Source organism: Brachycentrus maculatus, unplaced genomic scaffold (assembly GCF_059751285.1).
Source record: "Brachycentrus maculatus isolate JH-2025_06_01 unplaced genomic scaffold, ASM5975128v1 h1tg000157l, whole genome shotgun sequence".
Taxonomy (NCBI): Eukaryota; Metazoa; Arthropoda; class Insecta; order Trichoptera; family Brachycentridae; genus Brachycentrus; species Brachycentrus maculatus.
The window spans coordinates 1,707,154-1,726,946 of record NW_028280910.1 but is presented as its reverse complement, the minus strand read 5'-3'; the positions used below and the strand labels follow the sequence as shown (position 1 = coordinate 1,726,946).

Here is a 19,793-nt window from a genome sequence, read left to right as displayed (position 1 = left end):
TTTTACTGTGCAACAGATCTTTTTAGGATCTTTTTAGATCCCTGAAGGTTTTTTCTCCATTTGAAAAGTATTTAGTATATTTAAATATTTAGTATATTTCTTCAAAATGCAAAAACAACACTTTCTGCCCTGTAGCGGGTAAATATTAAGTTAAAAATATGTCGTTTTTACTGGGATATAGTACATTTTCTAGGCATTCCGAAAACATGCACAACTGAAAATTGACGAGTTTCAATACATGACGTTGTTGAAAGGAGTGAGCAAAATATAAAATTGTGAACCAGACAGCTGCAATATACAAACGAATTAATAAAACGGACACAAATGTTTATCAACACTGGCGGCAGCCACTTGACGGATATCATCTTTTCCTATCGTAACAGAAAAAAATCAAAGGCCCAAATACAGATTTCAATCACCCAAAATCTTTTTTTTAATTTAGTAAAAAAGTTATTTATAAACTTAATTGGATGATTAATTTTGCGCCACCCTGATTTTGTTTCTATACTGCAGATGTCTTGTCCACCAATGTCAAATATGATTGACGTACGACGCCATTTGCAAAAATTATAACATCTTCCGATAGGGTGATTCATTTTGCGCCACCCTGTACCTCTAGCGGTTTTTTTTTTAAATTCTTGACACGTCAGTTTCATTCGTTTAAGGCGGGATATTCGATAGCCCGCAAATTAATTTTCTTGAAACCCAGGTATAAAATTTATGGTAATTGATTTTTTTTATTTGAAATAAATATATGTTTTTGAATAAGAAGAGTTATTGAAAGTAATTAAAAAAATTATAAAAATATTTAAAAAATAGCATACATGTATTTATATATTTTTAAAAATCCATTGCATATTATTTTTTAAATAATGCTCGGAGACACGTGTTGCCCCTCGCGCAGCCCGTCGCTTATTGATTTGTTCGATTGCGAGTACCCCCTTAACGGAGTAAAGTAGATACGGTTTTTCGCAACAAAAAAAATCCGGTTTTATAATAACCGGTCAAGAATTATAATTACTGAATAATTTCAGTAATGAATAATCCCTCTGGGCAATATTTTCATAGAGATAAACTAATTCTTTATAGAATAGTGATAGCCTCAAGAGTTGTTATTCGACCACTAGTGCGATCAAACAGTTATATATTTATATTAAACAATTTTTACACCTCCTTCACCTGCCTTCGTGGCGCAATCGGCTAGCGCGTTCGGCTGTTAACCGAAAGGTTGGTGGTTCGAGTCCACCCGGGGGCGATTACTTTTTGCATTTATTTATATTCTTTCATAATTTTTATTTTCAAACGATTCAAATGAATAAATGGAGAATTCGTGGGTTGCGATAGTATTCGCATTTTTTATATAAAATTTATATTGATTTTCTAAAGTTTTTAAATTTTATGACATTTTACTATTATTTTTATGTTATTTGGACGGTAACCGATATTTTTTTTTTATTTGATTTCATTATCGTTGAAAAAGTTTTCATACAGACTTAGAAATTTATTTTTTCAAAAAGGATTAATATTTACAATATATTGAGGTGCCTGACATCTGTTGTTTGATAGTAGAAACTAAAATTTATGAATAAGAAACACACATTAAAATTATAATTAGTTATTCATATATCCGTAAGATGGCGTTAATTGACATATTGCTATCTATTTTTATTTTGTATTTTCTATAATATTATATTGTATAGTTATTGATACAATTATAACTACTTTTTAAAAAATCTGTAAATAATATATTTTTAAATAGTGTAACAGATGTGCAAAAATTGTTAACCCATTGTTTTCTGGCAGTTTTTTCATCAATCCCGACTCCAATTAGTATGCTTAATTGAGGTTTATACTGATCACAAGTATTCACAAACCAGACTCTGATCTGTACGTTGACGTGCTGTACCAAAAGTAAGCAAATAGAGCTCTTCAAAGCGTCTTCCGCTCTCTCCAAAAGTATGTTAAAGACGTTTTTATCAAACAATTTGTTAATATAAGAATATGGAAGTCTGGGACAGAGCTTATGTCATTGGGTGCTTTATATGATAAGTTTTAGCACTGTGCAACATTTTTCCATGATTTACGACTAGCATTTGTAAATAAAGAATTGTATGCATTTTTGTAAGCAACTGAATCGTTTCATGAAGGTCTATGGATATAAAACAAGGAATAGAACTTCTTCTGCTTGGTGTAGGCCTTGTGGCATATTTTGAAGAGGAATTAGCCTCCCTCAATGTCGATTCCCAGCTGTCAATCCATTCCTTTGGTGGTCTGCCCGCGAGTCATTTACCTTGGGGTTAGTCGTGCAGTGCAATGTGGGGGAGTCTGGATGGTTCCATTCTCCTCACATGCGCACATACCATTGTCTCCTTTGTAGCCTTCCTCACCTGATGACATCTTTGATATCGCATATTTCCCTTATCTGGTATTCAGTCTCGTAGAGTCTTGCCAGATATCGTAGGCATACAGGAGAAAGTGACCAAGTGCATTTTATTACAAAAACGTGATCATTGACTATTTAATCTTACTAGCTTAATATTACCCTGAAAAAAATCCCAAAGGATTTTAAACTTGGAAGTATAATATATTGACTTGTTAAAAATGACTTACTGCATTAATGTTTATTTTATTGCCAAGCAAAAGTGACTAAAATGGCCCTCAACATTTTACGTGTGTTAGTTGGTCACTTTCTCTTGTACGACTACGATATGCTTCTTAGGGTCTTCATTTCTGACACTCTTAGCGCGTTTTTTGTGACTACGGTGTCTGCTCTACTACATGTGTCCCATACATGTATGCTGCCGATCTTCAGGGTTTTTCCATGTGGAATTTTTCAGGTATCAGGAATAAAACAATTAATTTATTTCGTTATACATTTAATCATACAAATTTGTACATCTGAACTAATCTCAAGATTAATACTCAAACAGTAACACACATTTCATTAAATCTTGTTATCTATACAAAACAAACGCTCTCAATAAGTATTCACTTTTGATTCCAATAAACAAAACATTTAACATATTATTAGCGCATAATGTGACCAGAATATAGTATAATAAGTTGTGTTTAACACTGCTGGATTAATACGCAGAATATTAAATAACTTAAAAAAACATAGTACAAAATTCAAGGAATAATTTAAGACATATCGCTCACTCCTTTCAACAACGTCATAAATCAAAAACTTGATTTTTCAGAAGATCGTTTTTAAAGTTTAAAAACATAAGGAAATATATTGAAAATAAATATCAAGCCACTTATTGAACTTTTTACTGTGCAACAGATTTTAAGTAAAACCTGAATGTTTTTTCTCCATTTGAAAATTTTTTAGTTTATTAAAAAAAAAAATAATTAAACAATATCTTTTCTTCAAAATGCAAAAACAACACTTTCTGCCCTGTAGCGGGTAAATATTGAGTTAAAGATGTGCCGCTTTTGCTGGGATATGGTACATTTTCTGGGCATTCCGAAAACATACACAACTGAAAATTGACGATTTTTGATAAATGACGTTCTTGATAGGAGTGAGCGATATACGTGTCAGCAAGGATTTCAAACATTTGACGGATAGATAAGTAGTTGTAACACAAATATTATAGAGGTATTTAAACTTCATATGAAATATTTGTCGTTCCTCTTTATATGAAAGAAGATGGAAGTCTGAGCATCCCAGCTTACGACCTGGCATTTGACGACTTCCATCTTCTTTCATTTGAAGAGGAACAATTGATGTTTCATATTAAGTTGATACCTATAATATTCACATGTCATCCGTAGGGTGAATAATCCTGTGTCTGATATAACAAATAATTTTTACATTGCAACACAAATGCGAATATGTAATAATTTTGCTACTTTGAATGTGAAATTTTGCTAATGAGTAAGCAGTATAAAGCAGTCAAAATTTATATTTTTATAGAGTCATCAACATATAAAGCTGAACATAACATTAAAAATTAACATTTTACACGCAACAAATTATTAATATTTTTTTTTTTTTAACAACAATATAAATTAATTATATCTTTTCAAATGTATGACTGCAAACATATTATTTTTTTAAAATTGGAATACTGATATAAATGCCGTGGTAACGATTCCTACTAATAAAATTAAACTATCAAAAAGTTCAACTGCCATCTATGGACACGTAGAATGATTCACATATGTTTTGAAATATGTTTGATAAAATTTGGTTAAAAGATAATACGACTGACCCTTGTTTGCACTCAATGGTGCATAGGGAACTACATCAAATTGATACAATGTTTATTAATCGTTTATATATGGAAGCAAGGTGATCAGTCCTGCGTTTCAGATATGAAGGTAATAAATTAATCAAAATTGAAGAAAAAAATAAAATATTTACGTATGCTTTGAACATCATGGAAATCGATCCTTGAGTAGGGCAGTTACTTTTTATCTATGATGAATTATTTTAGAAAATCAATTCCTTTGTTCGAAATTTGCTATATGTAAAAAGATAATGGTATCACAATGGAAAAATAATAAGTTAACCAAGTAATGAATAAGCACTTTGGCAATATTTCTTTTCACATTGTAAGCATATCCAAACAATTGTTCAAACTGACAAATTTTTTGGTGTCTTGCGTTAAGTTGAGGATATTCATTATGTTTATTACTAAGTAAGATTTAAATATTAAAATAAAACAATTGTTATCAATCACTTTTGAGTTTACTAATGTAATCTAAACAAAAGATTTTCTCATCAACAGGTGAAAATACAAACAGTCAATATTTTCACCTGTAAATGAAAACATTTGCAGTTCTTGAAAGTATGTAAGTATATGTTATTACATAAACGAATTCAAAAGTGGTCTGAAACAAGTATTTTATGTCAAGCAAAATTTGTCTAAATGGATAATATGACATATTATTTTAAAAAAACAACTGAGTATAAAATTTTTCAACACTATATAAGCATAAGTTTGTTAGAATCTTCATTAAATAATATCAAAATTATATACGTATAGCAATAAGTCATCAAAAAGAAGAAATTTTAAAATAAAAATGCATTTAAAATACAGTGGTAAGGTTCAATCAAATAACTTTTCATTAAATTAGTTATTTATATTGTAAAAGAAAATTATAAATATGAAAATGATAATTAAAAATTGTTTGCTCAAAAAATTTGTTATATACACAGTTGGCAATCAGGACTTTTTTAACCGAAAACATTTACAGTCGTGTCACTTGCTCTAAGTCAATTTTTTTAATTTTCCACTAAGCCAAGGCAATATTGACTTTGTGTACATAAACATTCAGAGGCAATGGAATACCATCATGTCAATCTATTGAATTAGAACGTTTTCTTACATTAGGATTCATGGAATGGTTTGGCGGACTGGCATTACATTACATCGTCATCTGATATTGAATTCTCGTCTATGTTATATTATGAAAAGATCTGCTTTATATTAAATGTCCTTACAGCCAATTTGATTTGGAACCAAAAGATGAAACTGACATCTGTTGAAAACTTTATGAAGTAAATAGCTTTCGCTTTTGGACCACAGGAAAGAATTCTTTCAGATATATTTTCATCTACTAAGACAGTCGTGCTCAGTGATGCTGTATTAATTATCTGGTATTTGGGTTATATATCCATTATTTGGTTCATTTATCCGATATTTTGATAACTATCCATTGCAATTCTAATGAAGAAAGATTGAGAAGAAACATCAAACATTATTTTGTGTATATATTTTAAATTCTACAACATTCTTCAAATGGCTACCCAGTCTTCGAAATGTCCATATTATATATCTATATAAAACACAGTCTTATCAATTATCTATACATGTCTACATTCCTTCATAGCAAGCAGATCTTCCCTAACTAATTGATTATCTATTAGCCAATACTGAAATACAATTGAATTTTTAATTATTATTGGACACACGCTACATCGCTTATTTGATAAAATGTCAAATTACAAAAAATAACAGTTACATAGAATCATATAACTGGTCTGTAATGTAAATATGCATATTACAAGGCAATATTTCATTAATTCACTAGGCTAGGCAACTCGATACAGAATCATTTATTGGTGGCCACAGACAATCATGATTTATGCAACCGTAGATACTAAGGCAACATCTTTATATTTGTATGTTTAATTGAAAATTTAAAGGATAACCTCATCATTTCGAAAAAAAAAAATATTAATTGTATATCAACATCATACAAAAAAATACATATTTCTGAATTCTGATCATTCCAAGGAATAATAATAATAATAATAATAAAACCCTTATCCGCACCCCAATGGTGCATAGGGCACTGTTTCATATAAACGCAGTGTTATCTCGATCGTTTACACACGAAGGAAAGGTGATCAGCCCTCCGTTTCAGGTACCAGTCCAGGGTAATATTGAATAAATATTACAGTGAAAAAATCACTTATATTTATTTGACACCCCCCTGGGAATCGAACCCGGGACCTCCAGAACGGTAGCCGAGCGTGCTGACCATTACACTACGGAGGCGGACAATATTATAAATTTTACTTTATTATAAAACATTCGATAATTCGAAAAAAAAACAACGATTTGAAATACTTACGCTTAATATGCTTCAAATTCTAAATTAAATAACGAAAAAAGAGCAATATATTATATTATCTTATAGAAGAAGAAAAAAACAAAATATATTGGTATCTATCCATTTGTTTAAAAATTTGTGAGAAAATTATCAAAATATTGTTTTAATTTTGGTCGTTTTATGTTCGAAATAAAGAGCTTCCATGGTGGTATTTTAATGCAGTAATAACAAAAGCCAACTTTCCAAGTGATATTTGTAGAACAAATGACAGCATAAGAAAATCACAACATTTTAAGTGTGTCCAAATACTTATTCACAAATCTGGGATTTTACGATTAGGAGTTATTTAGCATAAGAAATCCTAAACGAATTGGGAGTTAATATATTTAGAACATACAAAATATTAATATAGTAGATTTATATTATCCACTGACACTTCGTGATGGAATTGCATTTTTAATATATTATTAGATTAAAACTAATATTTTTAGCTTTTTCACTTTAATTTTATTTGACCAGCGACCGGGTTTCGTCGTTACCGACATCACCAGTCTGATGATGTCGGTAACGACGAAACCCGGTCGCTGGTCAAATAAAAATAAAGTGGAAAAGCTAAAAACATTGGTTTTAATCTAATAATATATTATTGATATGGTATTTTTTTACAAAAGTGAATAAAATCGTAAATTTCAATCAATTCAATAAATTAAACCAGATATTCGTTAGTTAAAATTAAATCTTTACTTAAAAAAAAAGTATTCCGTTATTTACTAATAATTTCATAAGATTTTTTTTTCGAATTATCGAAAGTTTCGAGTGAAAATCTAAAGGAGGTACCATATTTCGATTATGACAAATTTCATGGTATTGATTTCTTTTAGATTTTTTTTTTCGATTATTTTCTTTTTTCTATTCTTAATCAATGTTATATGAAAAATTAATATTCTTTCGAAAATGTATGAAATATATTTTGTTCTCATATTGTATGAGAACAAAATATATGGTATTAAAAAAATTGTATCCAAAATATACATATATATATTAAAATTCAAAATAGCTAAATTTTTAAGATATTTTTCTACCTATCTAAACAGTTAAATATTAGAGTACAAGGTTATAAGTACAGAAGGGTATAAGTGTCTTAAAAATTGATTCATTTTTAAATATGCAATGTAACAATTCATAAATTGGGGTGAGTATAAATCTTTTTAAATAAATAATTCACCATACATGTCAAATATATCAAAAAAATACCATTGTTATGCTGTATATTTTGTGATTATTCAAATAATTAAAATGTTTTTAGTTTTCAAAGAAAGCTTGTACAGTCGATCCTGTTTATGAGATACCCGGATATAAGTGAAACCTCTTTAAAGACAGCCGACTTGAAGTCCCGCCATTTTACCACTTTGTACGTATACAGGAAAGCATGGATATAAGAGAAAATAATCCAGTTCCATGGAATCCCTTATACCCAGGTTGGACTGTTGACTGGTCTAGCAATCACTATAAACAATAATATTCATACAAATATCACAGTTCTCATTAAACATGACTACAAGTTCATCTGAAAACACACACGTTTATATATATATATATATATATATATATATATATATATATATATATATATATATATATATATATATATATATATATATATATATATATATATATATATATATATATATATATATATATATATATATAAATATATATATATATATATAAATATATATATATATATATATATATATATATATATATATATATATATATATATATATATATATATATATATATATATAAATATATATATATATATTTATATATATATATATATATATATATATATATATATATATATATATATATATATATATATATATATATATATATAAATATATATATATATATTTATATAAATATATATATATATATATATATATATATATATATATATATATATATATATATATATATATATATATATTTATATATATATATATATATATATTTATATTTATATATATATATATATATATATATATATATATATATATATATATATATATATATATATATATATTCAGAATTCAACCAGCTCTGTAACAACAACATGGCTTAGACTATGAGATATTAGTGATGTAGTTCTATAGACGATAGCTCAAAATATCAAGGATTAAGGAAGTTTGTTTGGAGAATTGTGCGATGTCGTAAGGTAACAGAGACTGAAATTTATCGAGGGTCGTTCAGAGAAATGAAAACTGGTATTTAAGTAAGAGCTATAAATAATTTGGTATTTGATGTGATGATTGCAGAAGTTGGCATATTTAATTTTATACATACATATTAATTTACTTGAAATTTTGTAATAGCATACAAAACTAATTTGAAAACTGCTGTCTATGCGAGTAATCGAAGCACTATGCGAGACACAGGGAAGGGTTGTGTCGACACCACTGCGGCCACAGAGGCGCCGCCTGAAGCCCCCTCTTCACCAACCGCTCCCGGTGCGTCTGCATCCTCGTGTAGACGTCGTGGGGGGCGGTGGCCGCCTCTATGGTAGGAGGATCGGACCAGAGCCTCTCGCCCAGGGCGGCCGCTCGAGGCCAGAGCCTCGCGTCAGCCGCGGCCGCGTCAGCCTGCTCGCTCCATAGACAAGCCTCCCCGCCCAGAGCCAACCGCCTCCAAGAATCCTCGTCTTGCTCCCACGGACGATGGTTATACACGATCTGCCAAGACCGATAAGGCCCGCAGGATCCTGGACCGGAATCTCTCCACGAACCGAATCCGCAATCCAGATACCAAGCGTCCACGTGCGACGCGATCATTCGATAATCGTTCTCTAATAGTTCGAGGTTCTCGGGCCACGTGGAACCCCCCCACATTTGGATAGCGAAGATTGACTTATCGAAGAACTGCGTGAGATACGGCCTTTTGGATAAATCACTGGACCAAGCCACCACGACTTTAGGAACGTGTCCGCTATTTGCGCGAACCACCCTTTCGAGAGCTTTGAGCGTGAATTCTCCCCAAAGGTTATGAAGATCGGTTTCGTTGAAAAATTGACCCCAACAGTCAAGATTGACTTCGTCTCCGCCAAAGTGGAAGATGTCGTTTATATGAGTATATTCGAAAATGTCTTTGTATAATTTTTCTAATATGTCGTATGTATTGTTGTTGCGAGGATTCAGCTGTCCGCACGGAGGCTCGCCGCAGAAGGTCTGCCAGGGCTGCTGGTCTATGCAGAGAGCGAGTTCCCCGAGTCCTTTGGAAGGTCCCCATTGCCAGCCGCTTCCGGCGTGACCGGGAGTGTCGATCTCGATGAGCACGCGTATGCCCCGCACGCGCGCGTATTGCACCAAGTCTTTAACGTCGGACACTGTGTACACGTGCTTCGAAGAGTACGCTCCGTGACGCGCCAATTGAGGAACTCTATCGGAGAGAAAAGGGAAACTTTGGGAGTCAGTCATATGCCAGTGGAAAGTATTCAGCTTTGAGGCAGCCATGCCATCGAGAGTTCTCTTAAGTACGTCCATAGGAAAGAAATTTCTAGCAGTATCGAGCATAAGGCCTCTGTATTTGAAAACTGGAGCATCTTGAACCGAAGCAGCGCGGAGAACTTTGAGCGACCCTCCCGATAGTTCGTCTGACCATATCAGCTGCGATAGCGTTTCTAGACCATTACGAGCACCGAAGAAAGATTTCGCGTGAATGGTAGCCACTAGAGAAACTCCATTGCCTTCCGGGTGGACTACTAGAGAATATCCTTCATCAGTGTCCAGAGTCAGATAGGTGTCCGAAGACTCATTGACATTAACGCGGACGACGAACTCTGTGACAGTGGGGGGGTATTTAGAAGTCTGGATCTCCATGACGCGGAGGTTGCGCAAGAACACTTGGTAGGCTTCTTCCAGGAGATGCAGGACCTGGCGGCTGGGCGTGGAGACCGTGGCGAAGCGCAGGATGGCGGTGGAGATGAGGGCGGCCGTGCTGCCTAGAGTGACGGGCCCCGTGGGCTGCGGCCAGAGCTGCGTGGAGTCGCAGAGCATGTTGCACGTGTCCAGGGACGCGGGCGGCTGGTCGCTGGACAGGGCCGGCAGCCGCTCGCAGCGCCCCCCGCGGCACTGCCACGTCCAGCGCGGGTCTCCAGTGCTCCTGAAACCACAACATGCGCATTGTAAACGAGTTCAGAATTCATCTCGCAGAAACTAATTAACTTACTAACTCTGGTAAGCAGAGGGAATTTAAAGCCACACCAATCTTCCTTTGCAAACGAATGTAATAGCAAAACATTTAATAAAACTTTTTTGGTGTTAATTTTGAGTTTGCCAATGGAATAGGTGTTTGATTTTTTTGTCTTACATCTATGTTCTAACGATAAGGAGAACTTCATTCAACAGTGCGTAGATACGAGTTAAGAGTCGAGTTGTGTAAGGTTAGATTAGGGTAATTGCAATAATCCACCATGGTACGCACTTGTCGAGGATCGGCCTGGCCGGAGCGGGAAGGTAGTCCAGCGGGAGGGTCCTCTGCTGCCAGTACAGCAGCAGGACGGCCCCGGCAGCTAGCAGCAGGAGCAGGAGACGCCGCCGCCTCGACACCCCCCACATTCCGCCCATTCCTGACCAATCATCGCCGGCCCTGCCAAAGATAAACAAAACACATCACAGATGAAAGATAGATGGAAATAAACTTCTTGCAAATAAACAATAAGTACACATCACAGATGAAAGAAAGATGGAAATAAACTTCTTGCAAATAAACAATAAGTACACATCACAGATGGAAGATAGATGGAAATAAACTTCTTGCAAATAAACAATAAGTACACATTACAGATGGAAGATAGATGGAAATAAACTTCTTGAAAATTAACAATAAGTACACATCACAGATAGAAGATAGATAGAAATCTCGACGATAAACAAAATACAGCAGATATGGAAGAAAGATGGAAAATTTAAAAAATAAACCTTTATATTTTCTATAGCAGTCTCCACACGAAATTTCATTAAAAAAATATGAAATTTCGTGTGGAGACTGTGAAAAAAAATATATATAAGGCACCGCGAGAAATTTAAAGATTAGAATTAAAGAACAGTGTAGCGGTGTTGTTGGTAATACTTTTTTGGAATTTGCAAATCACATAATAGATACAAATCACTCATTCCACTCTCATTAACTAAAATTATAACACCTTGTACCACACCAAGGCCAACTTATGAATTATTTAGAAAATTTAGAAATCCAAAAATAATACATTCCAATAATAATTTAATAAATAATATATTGTTTCAAAATTCTTCACGTTTGCTTTCCATTTTTCCTCTATTTTCAAACACCGCCCCCTTGACAAACCCTCCTCCCCCTATGTTACCCCTATCCTTATTTATAGAACAGTTAATTATTTTTTAAAAGATTTTAGTTTACATTTAGACCTGAAGATGGAAGCTTGGCTTCCGAAACTAGTCGTCATAAAATAAACTCAAGTGGCAACCCCTCCGATAACGCGGTACCTATCTCAGCGTTATAGGGAGGTTCAATATATTTAAATTAAAATACCCTGTGACGCCATATGTGGAGGTCCTCACCAAAACGTTACATTTCCATTATAAATGATTTTAAGCAATCAGGAATTCTAGCTTGTAAAATTCAATGATTTCATATTGCTTTAACACAGGATTGGTTACGTTTTATCGCAACTTTAGTTAAGATTCCGATAGAATACAGTAAACAGAACAGATTTGCATTAAAGGATTTTTGTGCAGTATTGGAATTGTAACTTTTTGGTGGGGACCTCCACATACATATGTATATTGATTCAATGACGCGACGCTAGAGGGAGCTGTTGTCTTGAGGACAATCGGAAGTTGGACACGCTGCTAGACCCTGTGATGACAAAGACCTCTATTGTCATATCCGGTTTGATTGCAGTGACATTTGTTTACTGTTTTCGACACATAGTTATAGTCTGATTGACATTTCGCCATACTATTATATATCCTCGAGCTTTGTAGTAAACATGGTTATACTACATTATATTTCTTCTTCTTCACCCCTCATCCGCACCCGATGGTGTATAGGCCACTGCATCATATAAACGCAGTGTTATCTTGATAGTTAACACATGACGGAAAGGTGATCAGCCCTCCGCTGAAATGATTAAAAAAATACTATATTATGTCCGTCTCCATGGTGTAATAGTCAGCTTGTTTAGCTACCGTGCTGGTGGTCCCGGGTTCGATCCCAGGGGGGGGTCAGATACATAAAAGTTTTTTTCACTCGAATATTTAATCAATATAACCCTGGATGTTACCAGAAGCGGAGGGTTGATCAACTTTACTTCATGTGTTAACGATCAAGACAACACTGCGTTTATATGATACAGTGCCCTATGCACCATCGGGTGCGGATAAGGGTTAGAACAAGAAGAATATAAACGATTAGTAAATATTCGTTTAAACTTTATAGTAAATATATCAAGAAAACTTAGTAAAATGATTTTTTTTCTTTTTTTTCTTTAATAAGTATGCAACTTACAGTATTTTTTATATGTCTATTTACTGTACCTTTAAATGCTTTATTTATTTTTCATTTTGCCCTGTGTTTTCTTGTCTGTTACTTTCTTATCTATTTTTGTAAGTATGTCTTGTTAATCTTAATCCCAGGTCTCAAAATGAGTAATGGAAATTACTCATCAGGAATATTAATATATGTGACTTATGTATTTAATATGTTTTAATAAATAAATAAAAATTATAGAAGCGAAACCTAATTATTGTTCTTCGATAGCCATTTTTGTAGAAATAAATCATCTAGCTGTGCAGATTAATTTTTTTAATTAAAGATTTGTCAAATGAATTGTGAATTTCAGTAATTGGGCTGGCAAAACGACTCTAATCCTAATACTCTAATCCTAATGAAACGACTCTAATCCTAATAAAATAATTGATGCACACTCCATCTGATTTCTTGAGAATGTAGCTACTGAAGTGTACAAATCAGTTAGGTGCATAACGCGATTCTACGCGCTATAGTTTGAGCACCACTGCATTCGTAAAGAGGCCAATTAGGACGTATGCAACTCTAGTGCTTAGTCTCAGAGATTCTCAAACTTGAAACGAATTACGTACGTGCCGTGTCGTAGTCTTACCTTCCCTATCCTTACTATAAATGTATGTTTATATATATATATATATATATATATATATATATATATATATATATATATATATATATATATATATATATATATATATATATATATATATATATATATATATATATATATATATATATATATATATATATATATATATATATATATATATATATATATATATATATATATATATATATATATATATATATATATATATATATATATATATATATATATATATATATATATATATATATATATATATATATATATATATATATATACAAGAAAAAAGGTACGTTCTCTACGACACAACTACGGGTTATGGTTCTACGTGAATAGAGCACCATACATTGTATAATACGAGATAACAACCATAGGATACGAACCGAATACAGCCTGTACTGGACTTGACATGTAGCAGAAACGTATTAACCATTAATATTTGTGCTTATAGATGTGTATTAAATTAGTCCTATGGTTACCACACATCCACTGGTAATATATTTGAAATAAATTGGTTCGAAAAGTACTTATATAAACAAGGTTAAACGTATAAAAGAAGGAATTATGCATTAGCCTGAAATATTGTAATTATTATTGCTTTATACTTAGGAAGTGACATATTCCAGATATCGATATGGTCCGCGAAATCATTGCCGAGGTATTGCATTCGGTGTATAGGAGTATTGAATCCAGACACTGCCCGGCTGTGATTGCAATAAATTATTTGACGGTTTCTCGTGTTTTTGGTTGGGGCATAAATATTTATCATTTGCAATAACAAGGGACAGACTAAATTATTTTTTTAAATTTTGAATGAATTAATCGGATCAAATAGTTCTCTCCTGTCACTATTTTTTTTTAAATTCAGTAATCAAAGCCATTGATTATAATGCAAATAATTCCCAGATGATTTTTTTTTAATGCAAATAATCCCCAGATGAATTTATTTTGAATGCAAATAATCCCCAGATGAATTTATTTTGAATGCAAATAATCCCCAGATGAATTTATTTTGAATTTAACAAGCTTCAAAAAATTACTTTGTACCCTTTCTATTTTGTCAAGGATATTCCAAATTTCGGGGCACCAACTAAATACTTAATCTAGGGCTGGATTTGTTAGGACCATTTTCAATCCAAATCTGAAAAAGGTCTTCATTTTTATGGTTGTAAAAAATGATTTTGGCGAAAGCTGTAGAGTGGGAGTGTATTTTGTGAGTGTCCAAATCCTTCGTGAATAAGGATTCGACTACAGCCAAAATTGTATTGTGAATTAAATTGAAATCAAACTGGTCAAATTATAATATAAGCGTCGTAAAAATTTAAAGTCATCTTGTCAGCGTTTTCCCAATACTTATGTGAAATAATTTGGAAAGAATCTTGCATTTATTTAAATAAGGGTCTCTGCTAAATAAAAAGCTTACCAAAATCAATCATATATATATATATATATATATATATATATATATATATATATATATATATATATATATATATATATTTTATTTTATTTATTTTATTTTATTTTATTTATTTTATTTTATTTTATTGGAAGGAAGAACAACAGTTACAATATATGATACATACAGAATACAAAAAATAAAATCATGAGTACCAATTATAGTTCTTCACAACTATACATAAGAGAGGTCTATATAAAGGAAGAGACATGAGACAAGGATGGGATAAAGAGAGAAGGAGATGGCAGTGATAGGAAAAGAAGAAAAGGAAAGGACAGGGAATAGAATTACTTTTTTAGGTTTATAAGATTTCGAATAACTTAGCTTTAAATTTTGAAAGATTGGAGTAGAACATATCAAGGTGTGTACAACATTCTTTCCCACAACTTCGATAAATAAAGGAATTTTTCGAATAGTTCTTTGTTGGTGCTGGATTATAAAAGGTATGACTATGCCTATTGATTCTTATTGGACAGTGAAAAGGTATCTGCGCAAGAAGATAGGGGCTCTCAGTCATATTATTTATAACTTTATACAAAAAACATAAATCTGATATATTCCTACGTTTACTAAGTGAAGATAATTTATGGAAGGCTAAAGATTCTTCGTAAGAGTTGAATCTTAAATGAAGCTTACCATCCAACATTTTTAGAAATTTATTTTGAATACGATCAAGTTGAGCTATATATATAGCGTACTGAGGGTTCCAAACGACTGAGGCGAATTCTAGGTGACTACGAACATAAGCGTTATATAAAGTTACAAGAGATGATGTATTTTTAAATGGTTTAGTGGTTCGAAAAATAAAACCTAAGTTTCTGTAGGCCTTATTAACGCAGGCTTCAATATGTGAAGAAAACAAAAGTTTCTCGTCCATTATGACGCCAAGGTCTCTTAATTCAGTTTTCCTGGTCAGCCTACTATTGTTAATTTCATAATCAAACATAATTTTATTTTTTTTTCTTGTGAACGTAATGCTAAAACATTTATTGACATTTAGAAAAAGCTGATTAAGATTACAATAAGACACTAGATTATCGAGATCGTTTTGCAACATGGAACAATCGTCTATAGACTTGACTCGTATAAATAACTTGGTATCGTCAGCAAACATGAGAAAATTTTGATTGATATATTTGTTAATATCGTTTATGTATATTAAAAATAATAATGGGCCCAGGTGGGATCCTTGGGGAACCCCAGAAGGAATCATCATATATATATATATATATATATATATATATATATATATATATATATATATATATATATATATATATATATATATATATATATATATATATATATATATATATATATATATATATATATATATATATATATATATATATATATATATATATATATATATATATATATATATATATATATATATATATATATATATATATATATATATATATATATATATATATATATATATATATATATATATATATATATATATATATATATATACATATATATATATATATATATATATATATATATATATATATATATATATATATATATATATATATATATATATATATATATATATATATATATATATATATGTATATATATATATATACGTCAATCATGGGTAAAATGGTGCATGTTAAGTGGTTAAGTGATCACTTTAACCAACTTGAAAGTTTATTTCGTACATAGAATTATCTAAGTTCGAAACCACAGAACACCTCAAACAAAAGTTAACACATACCTCTTTTGGTCTAAATAACTCTTACTACTTTGCAATAATGTTATACAACCTGCATGAATTAACCACAAAGTCATTAAAAATAGCAACCAATATTAAAAAAAGCCATTCATAATAAGATTACAAAAGTGGGTAGATCTAAAATAGATCGCGTCATTTGGCCATGTCGTATGTAATTGAATGTCATAAACAATTGTCTTTCAAATACTTTTATAAATAAATACTGTAAAATGTGCCTTCGGCGCGGGAAAACCCAGTTTGTAATTATGTGTATTAATTTATTATAACTTTATGTAAAGAAAAGAAATAAGTACATTGGCGGGCTTATTCCTAAAAAGCAATATCTTCCAACTAACCAAAAACAGACTAGTGATGTTGATCAAAACGTTTGATACCAATTATTTGCAATATTTGCAATCAGAGGGTAGATAGTACTTAAACATTTAAAAAACATAAATTACAAAATATGATAATAGGGAGAGCAAAGGAAAAAGGGAGTTCAGGGAAGGAGGTAGAGGGAAAAACTAAGGGAGGAGGTTTGACGGACAGTTAAGATTTGTATGAAAAATAGTAATGTCTCAGACGTTTTTTCAAAGTTATGTATGATGAAATAAAAATAAATAAATAAATACAACAACATTTTGACGATGTCGTAAGACAGAACCTCATTAGAAGCAGCATAGATTAGTCTTACATTATGCATATAACCCATCACAGTATTCACACTACTCCTATGCAAACTAAATATAACTATAACGGTAAAACCTCGATATAACGGATCTTTTTAACAAATTTCTGATAAAACGCACAAAAAATCCGGTTAAATCTAAATAAAATCAAACGTCACTGCACGTAAACAATTTTTAGCGGCCATGATAATCACGTCATACGTCTATATATGTGTAATTATTACATATTATACATATTTTGGTAATTTTAGTGAGTGGATTATAAAAAAAGTAGCAAACTTCAAAAAAGCAAACAAAACTAGATTCCTTTTTAAAAGCAGGAATACCGAAAGCAAGCGCGTCGATATCAAACAAAAACGTCACTTTATGACGAGTGTGAATATAATTTTATTTATGTTTTGTATTGTTTATTTACATCAAAATACAGTTTTCATATTTAAAAAAAAGTTTGACGTCGCCCACCTTTTCAAGCTGATATACCTTGGGAATATTAGAAGGAGGGGTAGGGAGATGAAAGAAAATTCAGCACAAAAAATATACTTAAATTGATTTAATTAAAAATATAATAATTATACGAAAGCGACTTTAACTTAAACTAATCTTATCTGCTATCTTAAATTAGCTTAAAATTAATTAATCCTATCTTAAATTAAACTTATTCTAACCTTTGGTGGAAAAGATGCGCCGTGATGCTGGGGTCGCCGTGATCCTTTGTGAAAAAGCTGCGCCGTTGGATGCTGGGATGAGGTTCTTCTTATGACGGGCCGCCGTGCGATGATTCTTGCTTCTTATCTTCTTCTTCTCCTAGTAGAGCTTCAGCTCTTAATTTGAGGCTTATGATCCGGCGTGGGTCTGCTTTTGATACTCCGGATGAGTAACTCCCTTTTTTCTATCTTCTCTCTCCCTGTGTAGAGCTCCCGCTCTTCTCCTCACTTAAGTCTTAAAACCTGGTGTAGGTATGCTTCTTCTAACTGATTTCTCCCGACTGCTCGATCCCCCTGATCTCTCCCGACTGCAGCTTACAACTCCTCGATCCCACTGATTTCCCGGATGCTCCTTCCAACTCATCTTCTTCTCTGTGTCTTCTGGCTGACCAGCCGTCCGACTGGTCGATCTCCTCTTACGACTTACTCCCTCCAACTGATCCTTCCAATTGTTGGCTTCCAAGTCACTATTCCGACCAACTCTTTTCCGGCCAACTGCCGGCTTCCAAGTCCCGGCTTCCAAGAGATTATTCCGACCAGTCCGACTGGTCGGTCTTTCCTTTTACGACTGATTCCTCCCAACTGATCCTTCCAACTGTTGGCTTCCAAGAGACGGCTTCCAAGTCCTCGACTTCCAAGTGATTATTCCGACCAGTCCGACTGGTCGGTCTTTCCTTTTACGACTGATTCCTCCCAACTGATCCTTCCAACTGTTGGCTTCCAAGAGCTAGCTTCCAAGAGATCGATCCCACTGATTTCTTCCCGTTATATTCGGTTTCTCTCCTTGAAGATCACGCCCTCGAAACCATTTTTCATTGGCTGACGGTGCGCTTGTTTCCACCCCCAAAATTTTCAACGTCTAGACATCAATTAGCCTTAATTTTATTTATAATAAAATAAAGAATGCTCTTAGGATAAATGACCGCCGGCAAACATCTATTATCCCTCAAAGGCCAGCGGGTTGGCGACAGTTTTTTTTATGATTCAAACCTTTTAAATACATTTTAGTTTTATGACAGGTAAATTATAAAAGGTCGGGGCCATAAAAAATATTTGCGCGCACACAAAAAATTTTTACCTAAGACTAATTAAATTAAACGATTGATAATTGATTATTTTTGCCAGGCTAGAGGAGAAACGTGGTTTCACCACGTCAAGTTTTTGATTTATTTTTAAACTCATTATTACACAATGGACTTGACGAACTTTTGGCTTTGACGAATACCCCCCTTCCTCCCAATAAGTCCGTCATATCGAGGTTTTACTGTACACTTTAGGGCTATAGAGTTGGTCCATCAGCTTACTATGTTATTCTGAAGACTATTCATTTATTTCACAAGGGACGTCATTAACTGACTAACTAACATACATGCCATCACCAGCTCCCCGCACGGGTATGCAGAGATAATAGAACGCCACATCACTGTCTTTGAAAACGATTCTCGCCTCATCCATATTCATGCATCCTTGA

At 32.4% G+C, this 19,793-nt stretch overlaps 1 protein-coding gene and 1 non-coding gene across 4 annotated transcripts in view; one reads left to right on the top strand and one right to left on the bottom strand.

Moving 5' to 3' along the window:
* The first annotated feature begins 1,181 nt into the window (after positions 1–1,181).
* On the top strand, positions 1,182–1,255 carry TRNAN-GUU (transfer RNA asparagine (anticodon GUU)). The gene has a single exon. It is a non-coding gene; the product is annotated as a tRNA-Asn (tRNA).
* Positions 1,256–8,926: 7,671 nt separating this feature from the next.
* The window catches only part of fdl (beta acetylhexosaminidase fused lobes), a 161,392-nt gene continuing 150,525 nt past the window's right edge, over positions 8,927–19,793 (bottom strand). For all 3 annotated transcript variants that reach the window (XM_088261521.1, XM_088261519.1, XM_088261520.1), the window contains exons 4-5: positions 11,053–11,217; positions 8,927–10,731 (exon numbers count right to left, since the gene is read on the bottom strand). In XM_088261521.1, the coding sequence (XP_088117647.1) occupies positions 8,997–10,731; positions 11,053–11,195 (1,878 nt within the window). In that variant the 5' untranslated portion in view covers positions 11,196–11,217 and the 3' untranslated portion in view covers positions 8,927–8,996. The remainder of the gene's footprint in view (positions 10,732–11,052; positions 11,218–19,793) is intronic.